Source organism: Thunnus albacares, chromosome 6, assembly GCF_914725855.1.
Source record: "Thunnus albacares chromosome 6, fThuAlb1.1, whole genome shotgun sequence".
Lineage (NCBI taxonomy): Eukaryota > Metazoa > Chordata > Actinopteri > Scombriformes > Scombridae > Thunnus > Thunnus albacares.
In genome coordinates this window covers 10,053,412-10,069,866 of record NC_058111.1, presented here as the reverse complement: position 1 = coordinate 10,069,866, position 16,455 = coordinate 10,053,412, and the positions used below count along the sequence as shown (strand labels likewise).

General features: G+C 39.2%; 1 protein-coding gene across 8 annotated transcripts in view; it reads left to right on the top strand.

The window, feature by feature from the left end:
• Positions 1-16,455, top strand: part of nbeab (neurobeachin b) — a 206,506-nt gene that overhangs the window by 53,433 nt on the left and 136,618 nt on the right. For all 8 annotated transcript variants that reach the window (XM_044354827.1, XM_044354830.1, XM_044354825.1 and 5 more), the window contains exons 2-8: positions 846-1,077; positions 2,572-2,672; positions 2,902-2,997; positions 4,375-4,496; positions 10,226-10,352; positions 12,876-12,995; positions 14,971-15,117. In XM_044354827.1, coding sequence (XP_044210762.1) covers positions 846-1,077; positions 2,572-2,672; positions 2,902-2,997; positions 4,375-4,496; positions 10,226-10,352; positions 12,876-12,995; positions 14,971-15,117 — 945 coding nt within the window. The remainder of the gene's footprint in view (positions 1-845; positions 1,078-2,571; positions 2,673-2,901; positions 2,998-4,374; positions 4,497-10,225; positions 10,353-12,875; positions 12,996-14,970; positions 15,118-16,455) is intronic.

Sequence of the window (16,455 nt, the reverse complement as noted above, 5' to 3'; positions counted from 1 at the left end):
AGAGACTATTAGCTTTTGTGGAGTTCTGCTTTATTTGATATTGCAGAACAACTGCATTCTGCGGAGAGACTGTCTCTCCGATCTTTAAAACGAAGCAGTCCAGTGACACACATCGTTGCAACATAATTGCACCAAAATCTGATGATGATTGAGGTGAGGCTTGCTTTTATACCTCCATGGACTAGTCTCTTTCCACTACTTTAGGCAGCTTCTGATCTCACCTAGCTATTACCTGTCAATCACAGTAATGTGCACTGGGTATCTAGGCCCATTTTCCACCTGCTTGCTTTGATGCCCACCAGCAGGTTGTTGTCAGTGCTCTCCATATATACCATGCAATTCTTTAGTGAGCTAATTTCATGCTTGTTGAACTTGAAGAACTGCATTATTGATTGTTGCTTTCTACTTTCTTAATAGTGATTATCATTTGTGACTCTAAAGGGACAGCAGGGTTACGGAGTCCCTCCCCCTTCACTTTTCATTAAACGCCAGGGTATTTTATTTTCATGGGTACTTAAATTCTGATCAAAACCTTTTAGAAGGAAAGAGATCTTCACCTTCTTCTTGCAGTGTTGGCCAGTTCTTTAACATCCAAGCAGTGACCTGGAACATATGTGAAAGTGTCCTCTTGGTTAATTTCACCTTAGAGAGAAAATAAAACTGATCAAGAACAGGATGGAAAGCTGAGTCAAACTGCATAACTGCTGAGTGTGAAAGTTTAGAGTTTAATCCATGTCGCTCCATGCTAGAACATCACTGTATTTACTAATTTATATAACATGAGAAAACGCCTACAAGTCAGCCCTCATCTTTTCTTCTCTATCTGTCTCATCTTATTTCTGCAGTTGGTGGGTGGCGAGTTTGATCTGGAGACAAACTTCATCATTCAGGATGCAGAAAGTATCGGCTGCATGGTGGAGCTGCTGGAGCACTGTGACGTCACCTGCCAAGCTGAAATCTGGAGCATGTTCACCGCCATCCTTCGGAAGAGCGTGCGAAACCTGCAGACGAGCACGGAGGTGGGCCTCATCCAGCAGGTGCTGCTCAAAATGAGCTCAGTTGATGACATGATTGCAGGTGAGCAGGCCTTTTATTCCTAAACAGCAGAGGTTGTACATTAATTTTCATGTTGATTGTTATTATGTTAATGTCCAGCATATGCGCATGGGTTATGCCCTCTTGTGTTTCAGCTCTCTTGTCAGGCAACAAAACATTCTCTCCATATCTTTTAATAGATCTGCATTTTGAATAGATGAGCAAAGTTGCTCTATGGATTGTGGATGGAAAAGCTTAGGAGTCTAGTTGTCCTCTACACAAAACTCTGCACCAGAAGTCTACAAAAACTACTTTCAGAACTTCAAACTTTCAAAACTATTTAATTTTCTCTTGGTTTTCTGTGTTGTAATAAATTAAAAAGGTCATGCAAAAGAAAAAAACAGTGTAGGAAGGCAGCAGTAATTTTACTATCCCTTTTAAACATATTGAAAAGGTAGAAGCAATAAAAGATAAGTAAGTCAGAAATGTTTGGAGTGTGCTTTGTAATTTGAACACTTTCATTTGTTTGTAATTCAAACAATTCTTTGATACACCAATTATTAAAAAAAAGTCACAGTGACACTTGAAAGTAAATATTAATTCAAACTGAATTCAAACAATAGTTCTTTTTAATTGCTTGTAGGTATCATAAACCTTTGATTAACAAAAATATGACTCTATTGCATATCAATTCAATTCAGTTAAGTTCAGTTTTATTTATATAGGGCCGAATTATAACAAAAGTTATCTCAGGGCACTTTTCACATAGAGCAGGTCAAGACTGTACTCTTTACTCAGATCCAGAATATTTTATATGTTTAATAGTAAACTCGTTTGGTTTTTGTTACTGCCATCAAGTCAAAAATTTCCCCTTGACCAACACTTTGGTCATTAACACAGTACAATATCTCATAGATGAATGGCTTGATTTTCATGAAGTAATATATGTGTATATTCATGGTCCCTGTGCTTCCCGGGTCTTTATTTTTACACTAGAAGGGGGGTTATGCAGCAGTTGCAGCAGAGACCACTAGCTAGGCTTTAGACAGTTCTTGGTCTTGTTTTTTTTCCCAATACTTACAGGCCATCAGGGAATGAGCCCTTCAGATCTGTATTCATGTCACCGTGTTGTTGTCTGTGGAAGTCAGTGTCACTTTGGTATTTTTCACAGTGCAAATTACATCCATACCTTGTCTGGCTTATAAATTATGTTTCAGCTGATGAAAACGAAATGCATTTTCCCTGTGGTGTTACTATGCCTGTGAGTTAAACAATGTATCATTTAGACATCACTTTGATTTACAAGTCAGTTCCCATGTAATTGCAGTAGAAGCGTCTGTGTGATAAATGTAATAGAATTTCACACACAATGCACTCAGTGAGAATGAAGTTAAACCAAAGAAACACTGTTTTTATTATCTCGGGAGTTGATGCATACAAATACATTTCACAAGGAAGACCACTCCTGCGCAGTGTAGATGAATTCTAATATTTCTAGTATTTGGTGATACATGCATGCTATCTTTCCTTTTAAAGACCTACTGGTGGACATGTTGGGAGTGCTGGCCAGCTACAGCATCACAGTGAAGGAACTGAAAATTCTCTTCAGCATGCTACGAGGGGAAGGCAGCCTCTGGGTAAGTGATAGCAGGGACCAGATGCAGTGTGTTAGACAGAAGCGTGTTACATGAGTTGCCCCAAGAGAGCCATCACACTGATCTGTTTCGGGGGTTGTTCTGTAATTGACAAACTACAGAAGGAGTGAACGAGCTAACTGACAGTGTATCGACTGTCTGCAGTCATAACAGTCTGAGAGACAGCCTTGACTGTCTAGCAACTTCTCTTTCATCTTTTGCACCTGTGTAGCCGAAGCATGCGGTCAAAATGTTGTCGGTGCTGAATCAGATGCCCCAGAGACACGGCCCAGATGCCTTTTTCAACTTTCCTGGTCGCAGTGCAGCAGTAAGTATTCACATATTTCCATCCTGCAATTAATAAAATTTAAATAGCATGAATTTTAAAATAGCATTAATCCATGCCCGGCAGGTTATAAGCGTAGGATTATTGATCGTTCAAACGCACAAGTTAACAAAGTATAATCTGTTATACAGTAATAATAGATGTCAAAGATTACATATACTGTGTTTAATAACCAAAACCTAAAGTATAACCACTTAACAAAATATTTACCTCTAATATGTGCTGGGCTTCATACATTTTTATGTCATGAGATAATTGTGAAAAGCAATGTTGATTGCGGCAAAGGTTATTTTCTGATGGGTATTATAACTAACTTTTTTGATGATCCCACTCTAATAAAACCTGACTCATCTAATTCTACTTCATTTTAGGATTTATGATCCTATAATAAGAATTTTGACAACCCCAAGAAAACAGGAGTGAATTGGCCTTTAAATGTCTGTGGATTCAGCTATACAGATACTGTGTACATAAACTGACTTCAAATTATTGATAGTGTTTATAGTTTAAATGTGAGGTATCTACCCAGTGTAAGAAAGATGGACATTGTAGTGTGACTAAATTAAATAGGTGCAGTTTAGAGCTGGTGTTTGAGCGCTTACATACTGAGAGAAACCGGTGATAAAGTAGAGTAAATATTGTAGGTACAGAGAGATAAGCAGCCTGTGACAAGACAGCACTAGTGGGGTATACTGTTCATTACCTTTTTCTCATTAACTGTTACACTTAGCAAGGTTAAAAGCTTTTCTGCATATTTTGCATCATGCCAGAGGATGTTGATTAAAGCAAGTAAATGAATCCTCACAGTGATTTCATTGGATGTATTCTTAATTTTCAGTGATGATTAAAAAGTGGTTTAAACAAGTCTCTCCATTGGATCTTAGAGATTAATAGCAACTATACTGAAATGCAAATAGGATAGGAATAAAGGCTTTGGATTTATTTCAAAGAGGCTGGACACTTGCCATCATAAAATATTCAGCATGAGCAGGAATTAAAGTACGATTAGTTGGCCAGCAACATCTTGGAGGTCACAACATATTTACAATTCCCTGTGTGCTATTTTATTTTATACGATGATGAATCTACTAAAAGATACACGTTTATGTGACCTAAGCAAAAAAAAATCTAGACATTTACAAAAGTGGCCTGAAAACACAACTTATTTATAATAGAAATAATAGATTCATAGTAGTCAGTAATTTTAAACACCTTACATTTGTGCTCTGAATCAAATAGCTTAGATAGCTTAATCTTACCCTAACTTGAAACTGTGTTAGAGACAATGCAAAAGATTTTTAAACAAGGTGCCCTTAAACCTGCATGATTGTGTCTTTCGCCATCTTTTTCTGCCCCCAGGCCATTGCTTTACCTCCTATTGCCAAGTGGCCTTATCAGAATGGGTTTACATTTAACACCTGGTTCAGAATGGATCCCTTGAATAACATCAATGTTGACAAGGACAAACCATATCTCTACTGGTGAGTGCACAGCAATTACATACATTTGTGCTCCATGTGTCCAATATTGTCAATAAACTCCCATCTTTCTCACAGCTGCAGAAAGTCGACATTATGACATCAAGGAGAGGACACTTACACTTTTGTGTTTTTCATCAATCTAATTGCTTTAGCATTGTGTTAGAAATCATTCCCTCTCCCATGTTAATGATGGAAGGTGCCTACTTGAAAAACCCCAATGACAGACCGACTTAGTCTCTGTTACTGTTTGTAGACAACAGCAAGTTTCATTAGTTAGCGCGGAGGGCTTTCTACAGGCACTATTGATCATAACATCACATCCTATGTATTCAAATGATCTAGAGACCTGCAAAGCTACCGGCAGCTTTATTGACAACGCAGTATGCTGTCTGATACTCTGTGACCTACAGTGATTTTCCCATCTAAGCAGATTATGACTGGAAGTTGTTTTTCAAGGTTAAAACAGTTTTATAGATATTTTTCACACAATGGCAACTCAACACTTATGTAATGTGGTATGTGAAAGAGCCTCATTTTTTCCCAGATAATATCATGTATTATAATAGAGAAAGAGGGAATTAGGTGAGATTACTGAGATTAAAACCCATGGAAGCATGAAATACAGTGGCTGGTACTGGCTGTTACAGAGGTGGACTGCTGCAGTGAGAGGCACTGTGGCGGTATTTATATTTTAGATTTAGATTTGAATATCTGCCACATAAGGCCCACATACCAGCTCTTGCAGGGGTTTGGGGGTAATTAGTGCTGAAATCACTAACCCAAATGTGCAGTGATATTCAGCTGCTGTTCTCTGTTTATGAGAGAAGCCTTGGAAGAAAATCACAGAATACAATGGGACATATAAAAGAGTCGTGGTAATGAATGAAAGAGAGAGTGGATATGAAAGATGAAAAGGTAGAGTTGGCTGACAGGGAAAGACTGTTCACACTTATTGGTCAGAGATAACAGTTCACTGTTAATCATGTGCTGGCTGCCATTGCATTTGCAGGATCACACAGCTTGAATGAAAGAATCTTCTCACCTTGGAAGGACTTGTTCTGTGTTTCTCTGATGTATGACTTCAAAAAGAAAAAAAAAAAAATTGGCTTAGTTAAGTTTTTGGTATTCATGTGGCAGCGATTTCTTACAGACAGAGTCACAAAAAAGGTGAGATATGCCAAGCTAATCCTGTTTATGCATTACTCTGAGGGCCTCAGAGCTCAGTCGCAGGGTGTGTAGACAACAAAAAAAATGATTGTATCTTCAGAAGCGGACCGAGGTTGCGGCTCTCCACCTGATGTGCAATCACAATGGGATGTCAACGGGAGCATCTTGGCTGACACAGTGGTCGCTAGGTGTGGGGCTTTATATTTCTAGCCCTGCATGCACCCCCCACAGTATAAAAGCCTCTGCTCTATTTATCTGCCCTGACAAAGAGGTCTGTTTGTTTTAGATGATCCCAGTGGGTGGCGGTGGTGGGGAGCTTTGAAGATGGGAGACAGCAGTAGACCTAAAGACTGTGGAAGTGTAGTGAGTACATGTTAGCGGTGAAAAAGATGTTCAGACCAAGCAGAGTAAGAATACAGAGGTAGTACGGTGTTGCAAGGCTGTTTGTGTTTGCTCAGGTTTGGGTTGTACAGACTCATACGGTATACAGCTGACAGTGCTGCTGACATTATATATATTTTATCTGTATAGTCAAGAAGATCAAAGTGGAAGGATTAGACTGAGGGAGCATCACTGTGCTCATCAACTAAGTGTTTTTAGCCTTTGTAGTTGTTTCCATGCCTGCAAAATGCAGTAGCTTTAGTCTCACCTGATGTATTTTTCCTGTTCAGACTCAGTTAGGGTAATATCTTATCCTCCTCTTTATTCTCTGCTTGCGTCGGCTTCATGCATCGGTATCTGTGTTTACCCACCAGAAGCTCTGTCAGAAATGGACTTTTATCCGGTTTTGGGCCACATTTTTGCAATACACTCCCTGGTCGTTTTTTTTTTACTATATCTTTTAACTGGATAAAGGATTTTAGTCATTGGACATGGATTTTAAGTTGTTTTCAAAAACTGTTCATAGCGGTGACAATGCAACTCGGCTCCCAACCGCTTCTGGTCTGTGCCTGTCTCAGTGCAACCATCCAGGACACGGTTCTTTGAGACCCCTCCACCTGTCCACGGTTTTCCTTCCACTTGACACCTAACTGTCAATCATCACGCAAGAGATACGCGGACAGATTTGCCTCACCACCTCGCCTAAGCCTCTCCGACCGCTATGGGACCCTGACAACACTCCGGTCCACCCAACCGATGCTCCTGCGGTTCCGACTCGTCCTGATCTGAAAACCTGCACCTGCTGACACTGCAGCTTGGGTGGCTCAACATTCCACTGTGAAGCCAAATCAATGACCCTTGTCTTAATGACCTCCTCTTCCTGCCTTAAGATCTTGAAAGAGGCTGTGATAAGACGCTCTGGAAATCCTCTGTGCTCTGAGGAAGTAGGGAAATCCTCTCTCAAGTCCGAGATTGCTGCCTCAACAACACTAGCCTGCTCGGACACCTCATCCTCAGTTGACAACTTTAACACACGTTGAGGAAACAGATTGTGCACTTTCCTGCCATGAGAACTCACAGCTGTCTTCTCCTTGTCCCCTCTTCTCTCCGACCACATTAATAATTGGGGATTCCATAATGTCTGTTTTTTCAATGCAGCCAAACACTGCTTCCAGGGTCCCAGACATCCTAGATAGTGATTTCAACAGCCTTTTTAACTTTTCAAGTAGTTGTGTTTTATATCCGGTCCTATCCCCAAACTGGCCCGTGGAGCAGGGCATTTCAGCAGAATCCTCAGCCTCCACCTGCAGAGCTCACAATATAGGTTTGATTGACAATTTTAATCTGTTTTGGGATCGTTTCTCCCTCTTCGGGACTGACAGAGTCCACCCCAACACAGGCTGGGTAGCCAAGTGCTAGCAGCTAACCCGCAACACACCGTACATTCCTCTCCATGTGACTGACTGTTTACATCCCACACATGCTCCCTGGAAACTCCATCTCGGTCTTTGTTGGCACCCCACAGTACTGTCCCCCCACACAGACCATTATTAGTGACAGGACCTCTTGTCCACACTGCACATCTAAAGGTGGACCTCTCATCCCTGTGGTGTGTGCATTAGGAGCTGGCTGCCTCACACCTCTGCCTGCTCTGCTACTGTTCTGCCTTCGTCAGTCAAGATGGCTCTGATCAATGCAAATTGCAAATAAGTCATTTGTCCTTAATGATTTTTCTTCGCAGGGAAAGTATGGACTTTATGTTCCTGACTGAAACATGGCAGCAGAATATTGACTATTCCCATCTAATCAAACTTTGTCCTGCAGACTGCTCTTATATCAGCACACCTCAGCTGACAGGGTGTGCTGTAGTTTTTAAGCCATGAAGCTTAAAGTACACAGTTTGCATCACAAAGAACTTATGGCTACCCACAATGACATGCTGAAGACTGAGAGATCTTCTTATTTCTCTATCTAATATCTTTCAGCGAGAGAAATCCTAAAGTCCTGTTGGATACAATAAGCAATATTGTCTCTCTGGGCACTTGCCAATTTTCTCTAAGAGTGACTGCAATAACTTTCCTAAATATTTTATAGATAAAGTTGTAAATGTTAGGGCAAACATCTCATCCTCATCCAGTCCACTCACTAGTGGTTCCTGTAACCCATCCATCTTGGATTCCTTTTGTCCAGTCTCTATAAATGATGTTACAGCCTTGTTAGGAAAAATTAAGCCCTCTTGAAGCCCACTAGACTGTCCTACCAACCTCTCTGTTCTTAAAGGTTTTCAAATTCATCAGCCCCTGCTCAGTTAACGTTATCAACCTCTCTCTTTTATCAGGGTGTGTCCCCTGCTATTTTAAGCAGGCTTTTGTCTGACCTTTGTTGAAGAATCCAAACCTGGACCCCACAACTGTAGGCCTATTTCTAAACTCTCTTCTCCAAAATTTTAGAAAAGGTTAATGACAAGCAACTTGTTCAGACACTGGATTTGCACAGGGTGTTTGAAAAATTTCAATCCGGTTTTCATAAATTACACTCTACTAAAACAGCTCTCCTTAAGGTTTCAAATGATATCCTAATGGCTGCAGATGCTGGAGAGTGCTCGCTTTTGGTTTTATTGGACCTTAGTGTAGCATTTGATACTTTGACCACCACATATTAATCCACAGGCTGAAACACCTGGTTGGCATTATTGAGACTGCATTGGAGTGGTCCTCCTTCTATTTGACTTTCTCAGCTGCTGTAGGTGAACTTGTGTTGGACACTACTGCTTTGTCATGTGGCGTCCCCCATAGATCAATCCTGGGGCCTATTTTATTCTCCATATTTGTGCTTCCACTAGGACAGATTATCTCCCGTCATTTGTAAGCTGATGACGTCTAGGTACACTTTTCCTTCAAATCTAATGGGCTTGATAGACTGTCAGTATTGAACAACTGTCTAAATGCAATTAGGTATTGGATGGCAATAATTTCCTGCAGTTAAATGCAGATAAAACTGAAGTCTTGATTATTGCTCCTGATAACCTTCATACAGTGATCAGGCAGCACCTTGGTGCCTTATCCTCATCTTCTTGGTATAGTCTGTGTAATGTTAGTGTGATTTTTGACCAATCCATGAGTTTTGATGCTTATAATAGGACGCTGACTCAAATGTGTTTCTTTCACTTAAGAAACATAGCCCAACTCAGGTCTGTTGTGTCAAAAGCTGAAATGGAGATACTAATACATGCTTTTATCTCATCACGTCTAGACTACTGTAATTCTCTTTTTACCTGCGTCAATAAATCCTCCTTAGACTATCCAAAATGCTGCTGCTAGGCTTTTAACATGATCCAACAGGTAGTCACTCATTACACCCATTTTAACCTCTCTGCAATGGCTTCCTGTTCATTTTAGAATTCATTTTAAAATCTTGTTCACTTATAGAGCCCAAATGGCCTGGCTCTCCATTATATCGTGGACTTTCTACACTCCCACACCCAAAGCTGAACTCTTAGGTCCTTTAACAAGGGTCTTCTAAGAGTCCCCCGGAAACATTTTGATACTTGGGGAGATTGTGCCTTCCAGTCGGCAGCTCCTAAGCTCTGGAATTGTCTCCCAATAAGTCTAAGATCTCTGGACTCCGTGGACTCTTTTAAAAAGCAGTTAAAACCCATCTATTCAGACAGGCAATTAGGTAGCATGTGGTATTTTATGTTTTGACCTGTGTTTTATGCCTGTTTTTCCCCTGTGTGTTTTATCTGTTGTTTATCATTTATTTTGACTGTGAAACACTTTGTGACTGGTGTCTGTGAAAGGTGCGATATAAATAAATTTTACTTATTTATTTAGTTACTTACTTACTTACTTTAAATCTTACGAATTACCCGGCAATTACTTGCTCAAATTGCTTTGTGTCTGCACAGCATAAGGCATTCAAAAATGATGTTGACCCCAGTCTTATTATGCAGAAAGAGAGACACAGTTTCACTCCAGTTATTGGTTTGTACGGTATGTGCAGTATGTTACGGTAGCTAGAGAGTAAATATACAAAGGAATACTTGAAGGCACAAAAAATGCAGACCTTCCTCCAGGAATATATTTTATCCTGTTTGGTAAATAAGTAATAAATGATACATGAATTTTGTTCACTCTGTCACGTTTGTAGCTCATGATATATATATATCTTTCTGTTTACAGCTTTCGCACCAGCAAGGGTATAGGGTACTCTGCACATTTTGTGGGTAACTGCCTGATTGTGACATCACTCAAGTCAAAAGGAAAAGGTTTCCAGCACTGTGTGAAATATGATTTTCAGCCCAGAAAGGTAAGTGCAGCTCCCGTTTTTAACCATTCTTACAATGTCATATAAGGTGAAGCTTGAACCGAACCACAGGTCAGACAGTTAGTTCACTCACTATTCAGGTAAAACACCAGTGATGAAAGAGTATCAGACATATTTCAGCTGCTGTATAAGGAAACACATGATTGTGTTAATAAGACCTATATAATACTGTATTTTCAGGAACTCGGCTTCATATTTATTCTTAGTGAAGACTGTGTTAAATGAAATATCGTTGAAGCCTGTTGAATTAAAATTTTCGATTCTTCTCAAGACATACAAAGTAGCTCCTTTCCTAATAACATGAACAGTATTATAGTAACCACTGATTGCCAGTGTAGTACATAATTATGGTTTAAGCTAAAAAAAAAAAAAAAGATAAAGACTTAAGATTTCATTCAAAAGAAACAGAAATTACACTGCTCTTTTAAAACACTGTGCAGTTTTGGGTACATTCACCACAGACTCCCTACCCACCACCTGTTCTGTTATTGGCATCGCAAAGCTGTATGTCTACACATATACCTGACGTGTTTAAGGCCCCCAGAGGAGTCTTACAGGTGTAATTGGATGTAAATGTAGATGAGAAAAAGGAAGTTAATTTAGCGTGGGATGTCAGTGTAGCGTACCTGTCCCTGCAGAGAAGGAAAACTGGCTCAAAGCATGTGTCAAACAATTAGAGCCTTCACACAACACTTGGGAACAATGATTCGCCCCACTCCTACTGCCAAAGCTCAGGTGTCGTATTTTAGAAGCCCCTAGAAGACAAAACATCTTGAATTAAGTTTTTAATTGATTTTAGGTTCAGACATCTGTGGATAAGTGCAGTTCTAAATTACCTCCGGGCAGCTTGCACTTTTCCCCTTAGCCATGAATCCTTTTTTAAGTGTCCTTACTTTGTATGTGAATGGCTGTAATTCCATTAGACTGCTCACAGTGCCCTTCTTGGGTCAAACCAATAAACAGTGGACACGCAGTCACATTAGAGATAGACAACATATTGCATAGAGCTGTGAGCGTTTCTGTCAACACTTACTCAGTGGTAGTAGAATGATCAACTTGATTGTTTTGGGTTACTTTGTTCTATGGTACCAGATAGCATCGATATAGTGGTCTGCAGCTACAAGGTTGTGAATAGGGAGATCATGTTTTTTATGGTTTGATTTTTTTGAAGACATTAATTTTATTGCATTAATTGAAAATTAACAGATAAAAGTCATATTACTGAGGTGTACAAATAACATTTTTCTATGATTTCTTTTAAATAAAAGTTGAAGAGAGCTGAGAAACGATGAATGACTGCAAGCTTTTTACTATTCTGAACTGTTTCTGTTTATGAGTAACAATCACTCTGGTAGGGAAAGAAAGAAGAAAATCTTTTCAGTCAAGGTCAAATATGTTGCAGTCAACAAATGTCTTGGCTGTCCACAAATAGACTATTATGTTTACCATTTGCTCTAGAATATTAATATACTTATTTATGGTATTGGTAGATTATGTGTTATTTGGATAACTACAAAAGACCCCACTGTATTGTCTAAAGCCGTCCAGCACAATGGTTCCCTGTTCTCTGAATCCCAAAGGTTCGACTCATGGTTAAACTGATCCCTCCCTTTTTAAGTTTGCTATTCAAAGAGGCAAAAAAGATCTGAGTGAGGAGAAATATTTGGAAAGATCGTCTATATTAAATTAAAAGAACTGACATCAGTGACATGACTGCTGCATCAGCAACGCAGAATGTGAGATAAATCCAAGAATAAGACAGAAAACTTGAAGAAATAAAATGCAGCTAGAAAGTGCACTGATGTGAATAAATAATATACTGTATATACAGGCTATGCATTAGCAAATATGAGCAAAGCAATTCAAATGTAAAACTCTGAAGCAAATAACTATTGAATATTTTTTAGCCGCTATTCTAAGAAGAATGAGTATTATCATAGAATTGGTCATGTTTTTAATGCTTAATGTTTTTATAAGCAATTTTCATTTAAAACTGTTTATGTTTACATATCAATAAAAATGCCCATAAGTAGGGCAAGTATGGTCTCCTTTAGTGTGATTTTTGTACCTATTTGACATGACATTTTCAAGTCCCGTCTAGCTGTAGTTAGTGTTTCACCTCTGTGTAATTACAGCCAGTTTTTGACGTGGCTTTGAGGGGAGTGAAAAATAAGCTGTTTTGCTTTCTCTTAGCCTTTCCTCTGATCTATTATTCACAATGTACCACTGCAGATTTAAGAACATTAGGTAGCAAACCTTATGGCTGTGGTTTTTTTAGTTCTAGTCTCTGCGGTTCATCTGAATTTCCTCGTTTTAAAAGAAACACGTCGGACAACTGATGAGAAATGTTGGACATGTTGCTCTTCAAACCAAACTCTATTCTAGTTTCTCAGATTTCTTTAAATGTCAAGACATTCTTACAAAAGAAAGATAATGAGCCACTTAATAGTTCATGTATTCTGTAACTCACTTATTAACTCATTCTGTCTCTCTTCTCACCCTCAGTGGTACATGATCAGCATAGTTCACATCTACAGCCGCTGGAGGAACAGTGAAATCCGATGCTATGTTAACGGGCAGCTGGTTTCTTATGGAGACATGGCATGGCATGTCAACACAAATGATGTAAGCACTCATCATCCTCCTGTCATCCCTTTTTTTTCTGTTTTTGATGTTCATCGGCATCCGACTGACTGAAGCTGCCACATCAACATCTTACATAGCTGGAAATGGTTAGAGGGAAAAAATACGTAAATCTTCAACAGTGTTCATTGAGCAAAATGAGTTTTACCATATCAACATGGATTTCTCTCAGAAATATGACTACAAGTACATTCTTAATTTGAATATCCATTTGTCACAAAGATGTGTTGCAACAGAGGGTGGAAGAGAGAAAATCACACATGTGGAAAACAGATTCATGTAAACAATGAAAAATGGCATAAATCTCAGAAGCTACCGTATAGATTATACATGCACAGAGACTGTGAACACAATTAGACCGAAGGTGTCTCATTTAAAATGTATGACAACATTGTGTGTGCTGGTGTAACAGTATGAAATTTGTAAGTTTGAATGACTTCTAAGCCAGAATGAAAACAGTTGTTCCACATGGCTGTTTATGACTGATTTAAAAAGCAATTTGCACTTTCAGGCAGGTGAGACACATTGTAAAGGTGTGCTACTGTAGCTTTGTATTCAAGGGGAGATTGCACAAACGACAGTTTGAGATCTAAGTGTGGTTCATGAAATATTCCACCACATTAACTAAACCTACCTTAGTTTGTGATGGATCGTTTTTGTGGAAAAATGTTCCTACCCCTGAAGAGAAAGTCCACCGTAATGTAGCATTATTCTGATGAGGACGATTTATCTCTGTAATGGCTGCAGGAACATTTGCATTACAGAGACACTAGAAGTCATACCACAGACACACCAGGAGGATCTATTATTATATTACATCAGCCAATTTCAACCAATTGAGGGATAAGTAAAAAATGCATAGAATGAAGTAGCATAAAATTATCACAAAACCACATCAAAGTACAAGATAATATTCTACACCCTTGCAGTTTAACATTCCCATGGATCTGGATTATTTGAAACAACTGCTGTCTTCTCAGCGCCATAGAGAACAGGGTTGTATAACTGGTCATGTGCTCACATCTGGAATGCAGCTACATGTAATGGATTTTTAGTAACATAAATAAAGATTAAAAAACTGTGTATGTATGTAGGTAGACATGTGTACAGTGCAAAAGTTTGTGCACACCTTCCCATTCCCTTGAATGAGAAATTGTGTTCAAACTTTTGACTAGCACTGTACATACAAACATCAGTAATTTGTGTTATCTGTTAATTTCTGTTTCTCTTCATCTTATCTTCCTCTGCTATAGAGGCTAAAAGGTTAAAGTCTGAATGTTACCATTTTTTAGATATTTTTCTCTACATGTATATGGTTGCCATTTTCTCGCCAAATAATAAGACTGGAGCTAAAAATCCAGGTAACTGTTAAATTAGCAGAATGAGGTGTATTTTGTTTTTATCTGGATTTACCATTCATTGCATGATTTTTAAAGAAAGTATAATATTCAACAGATCAGAAAAATAAAATCACATAGGTTGGACTTTCTTAACGAGGGCACATCAAGACAAGTTTAATATTTTATCTTCTATAAACTAATCTGGTGGTTTTCTTTTCTATTATCACTGCCCGTCAGTTGTTAAGTAATTAGCTTCTGCGGTTGTCAATTTACTTATATCCTGAATGTAATCACAGCTATATTCTCACTTCCCCGGAGGTTGTATTGAGCTTTCTTATCTTTGTAAATCAGGGCAATTTTTTTGTCTTTCAGTTAGGGAATCAACATGACAGGTGATGCTGTTTTACATTCATTAATTTTTCAGGCCAATATACGTTTTCCTGCAGGCTTAGTGTAAAAACATTTCACCAGAGTGTTCATAAGCTGTTTCTGTATTCCAGCGTTTCTTTATTTATCCCATTTGCACAATCAAATGTACTTCTTAATGTAATGTTCTGCTTTTTTTCAGTCCAAAACTATAAAATGATGTGACATGTCTCTCTATATCCTTCTTGCAGAGTTATGATAAGTGCTTCCTTGGATCCTCAGAGACAGCGGACGCTAACAGAGTATTCTGCGGGCAGCTAGGAGCCGTCTATGTGTTCAGTGAAGCCCTCAATCCCGCACAGATATTTGCAATTCATCAACTTGGACCAGGCTATAAGGTATGTACTTGAGGGTGACTAAATTAGATTACATGTAAGCAGCCTGCATAACCTATCAATCTGTGAAATCAATGCCTGGTGCTGCCCTGCCGCAGTTCTTTTGCCTTGCGTCTCCGTCCTTGGAGAGATGCTTTTCCTCCCAGATAAACAGCTGCATAAATTACCTACTTCTGGGGAATAATGGCACAATACACGGAGGCAAGCAGCAGGCACTCTGGGGGGGACAGAGTCCTGAGCTGACTTATATCAGCTGCAGCAGGTGTAGCACTCCTAAGCTTCTTGACAAAGACCAAAAAGATTTTTAATATAGAAAGATGCTGACCTACCCAGAGAGGGATTCAGCAGTGAATATTTATCATATGATGACAAAATGTTTTTTTTTAGTTTTACTTATTTATTTACTCTGGATCCCATAATATTAAGATACAGGATGTGCCCTCAATTTATCCTCATATTCAGAGACTGCTCTCTCTTCCTCTAAATGTCTCAGTTTTGCACCTTATGCTCACAAAGGGCTGCTGTTTTAAACCCTGCACTGTGCCATGAATGGAGGAATGACACACACTGCCAAATCACCTCTGAACACAGGATGTGTTTCTGACACTTATCTCTGTCAATTTTACACCAGCTCTGTTTACTTTCTAGCTGCTTTTAAGACAAATTTTGGCTAATCACACTGTAAACAACGACCGGCGCACAGAAGAGGAACTCTTGGCCCTGATATCCATTATCCGGATATCCGTTGGCTACACTGGAAACCCTGAAATATTGGCCGTTGCCCCTAGAGACTAAATCGTCATCAGACAGATGGCCGATGGGTTTCCGAGATTGCCTTTATTATAGGGACAGTGGAGAGAGTTGACAGGAAACGAAAGAGAGAGAGTGATGGGGGGTGACATGCAACAAAGGTTCACTGCCTGAATCGAACTGCGGACGTTACTGTTATGTGGAATGCATCTTAACCAGTAGGCTACCAGGGCACGCCAAAATTTGGCTTTTTATAGCAAGAAGGAAAAGTAGTCAGTGGCATGAAGTCAGGAGCATACTTTGTAACACCTGCACTGTTGACGCTTGTGAGATGGATGTTTGTGCATTTGCATTTGATCAGATCTATGAATGCCTTGAGATTCCCAAGAGATCTCATTGTTTTTTTCATTAATAGCTGGTGACTTTCAGTTTCCCTCCTTAATTGTGGTTCTATCCCTTCTATTAGATAGGTAACACACAGTGGAGCAATCCTCCAGATTTCTTAAAATAATGAAGAGCATGTCCCAGGGTGACAATTACTCACTATTGATGAAGCTGTGAATAGTGTTGGTAATGGTGAGTATGACAGAG